This window comes from Pygoscelis adeliae, unplaced genomic scaffold, assembly GCF_000699105.1.
Source record: "Pygoscelis adeliae isolate BGI_AS28 unplaced genomic scaffold, ASM69910v1 Scaffold483, whole genome shotgun sequence".
NCBI lineage: Eukaryota > Metazoa > Chordata > Aves > Sphenisciformes > Spheniscidae > Pygoscelis > Pygoscelis adeliae.
In genome coordinates this window covers 662,074-670,716 of record NW_008824379.1, presented here as the reverse complement: position 1 = coordinate 670,716, position 8,643 = coordinate 662,074, and the positions used below count along the sequence as shown (strand labels likewise).

Here is an 8,643-nt window from a genome sequence, read left to right as displayed (position 1 = left end):
ATCCCAACTTTACTAGTGGGTTATGACAAGGACTTCCTGACAATCTCTCCATTCTCCTTGCCGTTCTGGGAGAGGCTGTTGCTAGACCCATATGGGGGCCATCGGGATGTCGCCTATATCGTGGTGTGTCCAGAAAATGAGGCCTTGCTCGATGGAGCCAAAACTTTCTTCAGGGACTTGAGTGCTGTATACGAGGTTGGAAAGAGGAACCACACTGAATTATTTCTTCTTAAGTGTCATTTCTGCTCTACTGCATGTTCACCGGGAGGGAACCATGTTTTTTAAAGTTACAATTATTTGAATAAGGATATCTTTCATTCTGAGGACTTTGTGCACTTTCAGAGTCCAAGAATACTATCTAATTGAGTTCTGCTGTGATTCTCTGTGCATTTGGGGGTATTTGTTGCCATCTGCTCTTTCCAGTACACGTTCTCTTATGTTACAGAGGATATAACACTAGTATTAATATAGTTGCAACCTATCACAGGAAGGCCCAACCAAACCTAAAGAGCAAGGAGTACATTAAAGAAACTGTTGCTTCCTTGTAATTGCCAGGCTGGAGATAAAACCATTCCCAGTTTTTAGCATGCACATTGTGCACTACTGAATATGGAAGATTACTTTGTAACCTTAGTTTTGCTGTGTAAGTGCAGTTCAAGTCAACAGATAAACGTAGCCTTTTGTTTTTATATTTATTAGGAAGCAGATATGTGCTGGTAATAAAGGGTTTATGCTACAAACCAGTCTGCATAACTTACTCAGGTGCTTGGCATCTAGTTACAAGCATTTCTTCTTTCCTCACCAGATGTGTAGACTTGGCCAGCACAAACCAATCTGCAAAGTGTTACGTGATGGGATCATGCGGGTGGGAAAGACTGTGGCACAAAAGCTAACGGATGAGCTCGTGAGCGAATGGTTTAACCAGCCTTGGGGCACTGAGGAGTGCGACAATCATTCCAGACTCAAACTTTACGCGCAAGTTTGCCGGCATCACCTAGGTAAGTCTGCCATGGCGCTAGCAAGGCTGTTCTGTTTTCTGTAGTGTTTTAGAGGTTACTTGCAGTAGGTGGAAACAGGGGGCTTTTTCTTAAGGTATGGACTATGATCTGTTTAAAAAAGGTATTATGAGGCTTTATCTTAATTTCTTAATCCTTCCATGTTAAATTTGCCTACTTTCTAAAGATTTGTTGTTGTTTATCAGCCTGGTGATCATGTCAGAGATTCAAAAGCCAATTCTTATCATCTTAGAAAAGTCAGTTTGGTATAAGATGTTTGTATGTCTCAAAGATGTTCCACTCAAGACAATGTATAAATTGATGTGGTTTATATGCTACTGATTTGTATCATCACGCCAGTGTGACAGAATGATGTGCATGGTGCCTTCAAGCATAACATTTATTTATATAAGAGGCGAGTTCACTAAAACTCTGCAAAGGAAGAATGAGTTAACACAGGTGACAAAGAGCAAGTAACAGTATCCTTGATGACTGGGGCCTCAGTCTACTGGGTGCTCAATCTACTTGGAACCACATTACCCTGAAGGCGTGGTCTCCTCTGGACCTCATGTAGGCTTATTTCGTCCTGAAACAGTGACACATTTTAAAAGATTAGTCTTTCTTTTTTTTGTTATGGCAACCTGCCATGTTTGTTCTTTTGTAACATAATGTCAGGTGTGCTTGTTTCATGAAGGAGTGTAGAATCTGAGAGTATGGAAGGGTATAAAGTTTGCTGGGGCATCATCAGATGACTGGTCCTGGCTGAGCCTGGATGAGTCCCTGGACTCATCTAACATTGCTCCCAGATTTCATCTGGGGAAAGACGTGGTTGGTCTATCCAGAATGGATCCAGAGGCAACATAACATGTATTGTGTATATGACTGAGAAATGGGATCTTAGCACAAGACACAGACCCATCCAAAACGTCACTGGAAATACATCGGCTGAGACAGTGCTGGTCAGCAAGACAGGCAGTGACCATAGAACACCAGCCATGTAAATGTTTCATGCTTGAGCTGAAATCTGCAAACTATTTTTTTGTTTAAAAATAGCCAGGAACTTTTAAGTGGTTTCTTGAAAAGTGCTTACTCCCTTTGCTCTGAAAAAGGCGTGTTCAATTCACACCTGAAGCATCTGGCAGGGGCAGTGTTGGAAACTTCCCCTGCTGGTGATTTGCCACCTCTGAGAGTAAATAAATAATAAATATTCATTTACTTACTTTTTATTCATTTATTACTTAAAAATAATCACTGTGATATCTCTTTTTCTGATACTGAGGAGCAGAAATAACTCTATTAAAGTTTGCCATTATTGTAGCTCAGGTACAAAGAACTTCTAGATTTTCAGTCTGAAAAAGATAACCTGTGGTAGATTGCAAAGCTGAACACCATCTAAAGCTGTTACCGCAACACAATCTAGCCAGAGATAATGACATGTCAGTACCAACTTCGATTCATAAAGCTCCGCAAAGTCCGTCCTGTTTTTTAAAGACATTTGATTCATATCAGTTAAAACTGAAACCCTGAAGAATGGATTCCAAAGTAAATATTTATAATGGAGATTGTATTCCCTTAGCATTTGTATACTCCTAGAATATTCTGAAAGCGCAGAAAATATTGTATGACTTTATGGTTAATGCAGTTCACTTTGATCTGACAGACTGTGATTAATCTCCTTTCCTCTTTATACGCTATTTCAGCACCTTACCTAGCCACTCTGCAGCTTGACAGCAGCCTATTGCTACCACCTAAGTACCAAACCCCGGCACCAGCAAGCCAGACGCAAACAGTACCTGGGAACACTGGACCTGTACCCTCGAGTTCAACATGTCTTTCGGCTGCTGGGGCACCACCAACAGGCAGTTCTTTTAACTCCACACCCAGTGGTGGGACCACTAGCCTTCCAGCAGGAAGTAGTTCATCCTCCGGATCCTCTGTGCCACAGCTGTCAGCGTCTTCTGCAACACCCAGCGTTAACCAGATGACAGCTACCTCTGCTCCAGGGTTTAGTGGGAACATTGGTTCAGGGCAAAACACCAGCACTGGGGGAAACACAGCGGACCGCTCGCAAGGAAGCACAGGTCCTGGAGGAGACACAGAATCGAGTCAAAACTTACCACAACAGCAACAAGAAGGACAGGAAGGGTAAGTTACTTAAGTGCTCAAATGACTCAAAGTGCTTTGAATTAAATCCACTGTTCTCATACAACTCATAACCTTTAAGCCTTATGTAAATCCTTGAAACGGGAGGACCCTCGGACATGTGTGGTACTACTGACCAGTTGCAAATGGAGCAGGGCCCATTTTTATTTGTTCGTAGTAGTTACTGATAAAGGGGAGCTGGAAAAAACAAACCTCCCCTTTTTTGCTACAAGAAACAAAGCTTGATTCAACTGCGTGAACATGGGCGTTGTAGTGCCATTTGCGATGCCTTAGGATACCCCACCTGGCCTGCATTTGCAGTACAAGAAAAACAAAAGGTGTCTCATAGGTTCTGTGCCATACCTGCTAGCTTGGTCTCACGTGTGTCAGGTACTGCAGGATATCTCATGTGGCACTGAATGCCTCTTCACGTGGGCAACTCCATCACGCCTGTAATGTTAACAGACACAAAACGCAACCCAGGGATTTTTTTCCTAATTTTCTTGCAAGTATTGTTTTGCAAGCAGGTATACTGTAAGGTCAGGAAACAGGATTATATTGCTGTTACTTCAAAATAAATTTTAGCATCATAACTTTTTTAAAGACTTCATTATAAATAGTCATCCATCAAACAAAAAAAAATTAGGAAAAGGTTTTTTAACATCATGTAAATAACTTTCTGAGTGAACATGTTTTTCATTACTCTCATAATAATGCATATTACTAATAGGCATGATATATGTTATGGAGTTCCTGTATCTTAAGCGAAAAGCCCACATCCTGTTGTAAAGTTCTGGTTGTCCTTAAGACATCTGTTCACTGGATCTATGCAAAATACCATTTTATCAGCTGCAGCATGGTTTCTGACCAAGTAAGTCTGAGCTGCTTTTTATCACTTACAGATGTTGAGCCTCCCATTCGTGGTTGAGGCATGGAGGAGTGTTTTACCAAGTAAAAAATGTTCAGTTGCTCCTTCCATTACCAATGGAACCTTTTCTGTAACTAAACAGAGGACTTCAGTCTCCGTGAATTGGCACTTTTCCTCAGTTCTCAATTCCTTCTCTCACCCTTCCCTCCCACCTCTCCCAAAAGAAAACCCTAAACAGCACCAAAAACCAGGCGTGCACAAACATAAAAAGAAAACTTACAGAGCTAATATTAGTCAACGTTCCCGTATTCTTCAGACGTAATCTATCCTGATTGCCTTAAATGAGATTATGTTAGACTTTATGGTAAGTATCTTTAATGCATAATTAATAACAGGTATTTTGGATTAAGGACTGCTGTGAGTAAAAGTCCTCTCTCCTCAATCACTGTTGTCATGTTTTTTAGTTTTGCTTCTGAACGTAAGAATCACTTAGTACTCCCCTTTTTCCTCCTCTGCTTCAGCCTTGCACACCTTTACAGAAAAACAGTAATTAACAATTGTAACTTGCCTTTGAATTTAACAATGTGTATGTCTCTAGTGTTACAGAGAGGGAGAGAATAGGGATTCCCACTGAACCAGAGTCTGCGGACAGCAACGCCTATCCTCCAGCAGTTGTCATCTACATGGTGGATCCTTTTACCTACACTGCAGATGAAGAATCTGCCTCAACCAACTTTTGGCTGTTAAGTTTGATGAGATGCTACACAGAAATGTTGGATAACTTGCCTGAGAATATGAGGAATTCTTTCATTCTCCAGGTAATTCTACCTTCCTCTGTATCTTCACCCTGGAGAGTCATTCTATCACAGCATACTTTTCATACGTATGTTATACTAAAAGATACAAAACGGAAGATAATACAGAAAATTTAGGTGACATTTACAAATTACTTTGTTGACAGTACAAGGCTATGTATTAAAAAAGAGCTTTTGTTTTGATGAGGAAATTATTTTAAGGCAGCCACAGTATCCTTGCCTCAAATTTGTTGCATGGTTCTAGCAATCATACATGCTAGATGCTTCCTGAAGAGGGATTTCAATTATTTAAGTTGCAACTTGGGTTGCAAATGTCCAGTTGCTCCTTTGATTACTTTGCCTGTTGAGTTGTCTGCTTTTTATATTCTCTTGATTTATACTGTTTAATCCAAAAGAAGTATGTGAAACCAGACATTTAATGCATAATTTAACTATTGTATTGTTATTATCTGCTTCTTAAAAATAATTTACCATGTAACTTGGCATATAATGATAGTTACTTACTATGGAATTACTTAAGAACTGAATTTGTGTGGGCAGAAGCAGAGCTTGGCCTATTGCCCAGACTGCCTGCATTTTGCCATGCCTCCTCTTTCAGAGTGGCTCAGCCTAAATAAATGGGGGGCAGAATGGGAGGCCCGAGATTACAGGCTATGTGTGTACGTGTGCAACGCATGCAAGAACCAGCATGTGAATGATTTCTGTATACCTTATTCATGTATGCTCAACTTGGCTTACAAGTATTTTAATTTAAATGATAAAAAAAAGAATTAAAAGTTATTATAGTGTCTCAAAGTGGCCACGGAAAACATTTGTCATTTTTGGTAATCTTGACCTCATAGTTCCCTGAAATGATGGAGGAAACTGCCACCAAAATATTTTAGGCTTGGGGATGAACGGAAAATCAGATTCACAACTTCATATTGTGGTACACTGCAGGCAATTTAATTGATTGAGACCTGAAGCTACTAAAAATAAAATAGCCACTGATATTGCAGTGTCTGAAACACAAGAACATGTAAACTGTATATTGAAATTGCATCTTAGTCTGTATAAGACAACTAATGGGCTTACCAACTCTTTGTAAGTACTGTTTATTTTCTGGGCACTTACCGTTTGTTTCTCAAAACATGTGGCGTTTTGCCAGTTTAAGTAAAAATAGTAGACAATTTTCTCTAAGGAAAGGGTAACAGGATATAGTTACCAGCACAAAATTCTCACAGCTGTACCACAGTATGCACAAATATACAGTTATTTCAAAATAAATCAAACCCAAATGTTTACAGATTTATTACAACTCATGTATAGAATGGAAAAGCCCAGGTCCTGAAGTTCTTGGATAAAGAAGTTGTCTTTTAAAAACACACAGTCACATTTAGTAAGTAGAATATGCTACCAGAGTAACAATAGTTCAAGCAAGAACCATAGAGTAGTAGAAGTTTTGTGATACTTAATTTTTATAACTACTGAAAATATTTGTTAAAAGAATCTGCTTGGGTCTCATAGTGTTAGATACAACATAAATATTTTGTATTGACAGTTTCTGCTCCAAATATCTCACTGTTCAAAAGACAGTATGTTTCCACAGCCATGTGTAGGACATTGTATTTCTCAACACTACAATAAAAAAAATGAGTTTACAGGGATTTAATTCTGATTTTAAAAAGGATTTGAACTGAAAAGATTATTTTTGTTATGCTTTCTTTACTTCTGAAGGAATGTTGTGCCATTTCTCCTTCCTGTTCTTGTGCGGATGGGTCTTAACCACCAAACTCAAACCTCGTAGGCAAATCTTACTGTAGTTCTGTTTCTTGCTGGTTGAACATGTAAATTTAAGTGTCTTGCTTCACATTACTTTCTGAAACAAATAAAACTGAACAGCAGCATAGGATTGCTGAGGTTCCGCTGTTTACCAAATTGAAAAGGAGAAACAACCACATAAATCATTATAATAGAATCTTAGTTCGGCTTTCTACAGTCTTCTCTAAGAATGACACTGTAGTGCTGAATCCCGCATGAACAGCAAACAAATACTAATTCTAACCACAAACTCTGGAACCAAACCTGCCTAAACACAAAGTTCAGAATACCAAGATTATATGGTAAGGGCTACCTGCAAATGAAGATGTTGATCAGAAAAACAGTTTTAAAAAAATTAAAGGTGTTTGAATATCAGTGTTTGGTTTTCGACTGAGGATTAAAAAAATTAAAATTAAAACTACCCCCAAGTTTTAGGGTATTGCTTTTAAAAGCCACTGGTAATTACTACTTGTGGTATACTTTTGATAAATGTTATACATGTAATTAATTATGTGCCCTGCCCAAATTGCAGTATGAATGAGAAAGCGGACTTCAGAAAAATAAGACGACTGGGGAAAAGAATCTGTTCTTTTTGTGTAGTTGATTGGGTTTCTCATTCAATGAAGTTTATATCACGGAAAGTAAAATTCATTTGGAGTTTCTAATGAGCTGTGTTTGTCAGCTGTTATAGCTGTGTTATAGTACTGTTCAGTTATTGTTGCCCTAGAAGAAGACTCTTCTGTTACATTGGACAGTAGGAGTCTTAGCTTTGTGAGAGATTTTGCAACCTTAAATATATCATTATGATGGAAACAGCAGGTTTGTGGCAGGGAATATCGTTGCTGAATGTTACAGCCATTCAAGCAAAGGGACCGTAGCCCTGATGGCAAGCTCCAGATGCTGTAATGCAAATAGCTGAATGCCACATACAAAGTGTCATGGTTGTTAAATGACTAATAAATGTGTGAATCTCGTTTGATATTAATGAACAGCTCTTTGAAGACTTTCAATCACGTTTTATTGTTTATGTGAATTATATAGATTGTGCCTTGCCAGTACATGCTGCAGACAATGAAGGATGAACAGGTTTTCTACATTCAGCACTTGAAGTCTTTGGCATTTTCCGTGTACTGCCAATGCAGGAGGCCGTTGCCCACACAGATTCACATCAAGTCGCTCACAGGCTTTGGGCCAGCTGCCAGCATTGAGATGACCCTCAAAAATCCTGAGGTTGGTATTGCTGTCAAGAACGTGAAAGCCTGCTAATAAACTGTACCCGCTTTTCTCAAATATCAAAACGAGCAGTGAAAATACTTTTAGGGGTATTTTTTCAAGGTATAGAAGACAATGACAATATAAAGGGAAAAGGTAAGCTAATACTAAATAGAAAATAATAAGAAAAATGTCAGACTGCTTGCTTTCAAAACATTTTAAGCTTCTGGGTTTGAGTCATAAAGTAAAAGGTTAAAGTTCAGTGTGAAAGAAGAGAAAACGTATGCTGTTAGTTGGGATTCTGAGATGTTGTGTAGTTTTAGTCTATGGTACTCATGCAAGAAAGTGTTTATGTCCAACCTTTATTTATATACATATATATATGCATATATATGAAATAAGTTCCTGTGCCTAATTACAGATATTATATTAATTCCCTGAGGTAATGGAGAAATCCCCCTGTTTCAGTGGGCTTATCTTTCATCTGTTTTTTTCCACTGTAAATATTCAAGCCCTGTTTCTGGAGTTTCAGGGATTTCAAAAGAAGAATAATCCATCCTACTTTCCATGAATGTTTTTCATTCTTTGAAAGATAACGATGACCGTTTTATTTAGATTTAATGGACCAACTAAACACTTAAACACTTACCTTGGGATAAAGACACGCTTGTTAGGGTTTAAAAACCTAGTTTCAAAATCATCATAAAACCAACTTATCAGCACATTACATTACTCACGTAAACCCATAAGCTCTCACTGAAAATTTCTAAAAGCAGTATCACCCCAGGCATCTCCTCTTCGCATTCCCTCC

General features: G+C 38.6%; 1 protein-coding gene across 1 annotated transcript in view; it reads left to right on the top strand.

The window, feature by feature from the left end:
* The window catches only part of MED13L (mediator complex subunit 13-like), a 195,119-nt gene that overhangs the window by 171,697 nt on the left and 14,779 nt on the right, over positions 1 to 8,643 (top strand). Inside the window, 5 exon segments of the mRNA XM_009320204.1 lie at positions 1 to 195; positions 806 to 998; positions 2,696 to 3,140; positions 4,604 to 4,823; positions 7,662 to 7,850. The exon segment at positions 1 to 195 is cut by the window's left edge and continues 1 nt beyond it. Coding sequence (XP_009318479.1) covers positions 1 to 195; positions 806 to 998; positions 2,696 to 3,140; positions 4,604 to 4,823; positions 7,662 to 7,850 — 1,242 coding nt within the window.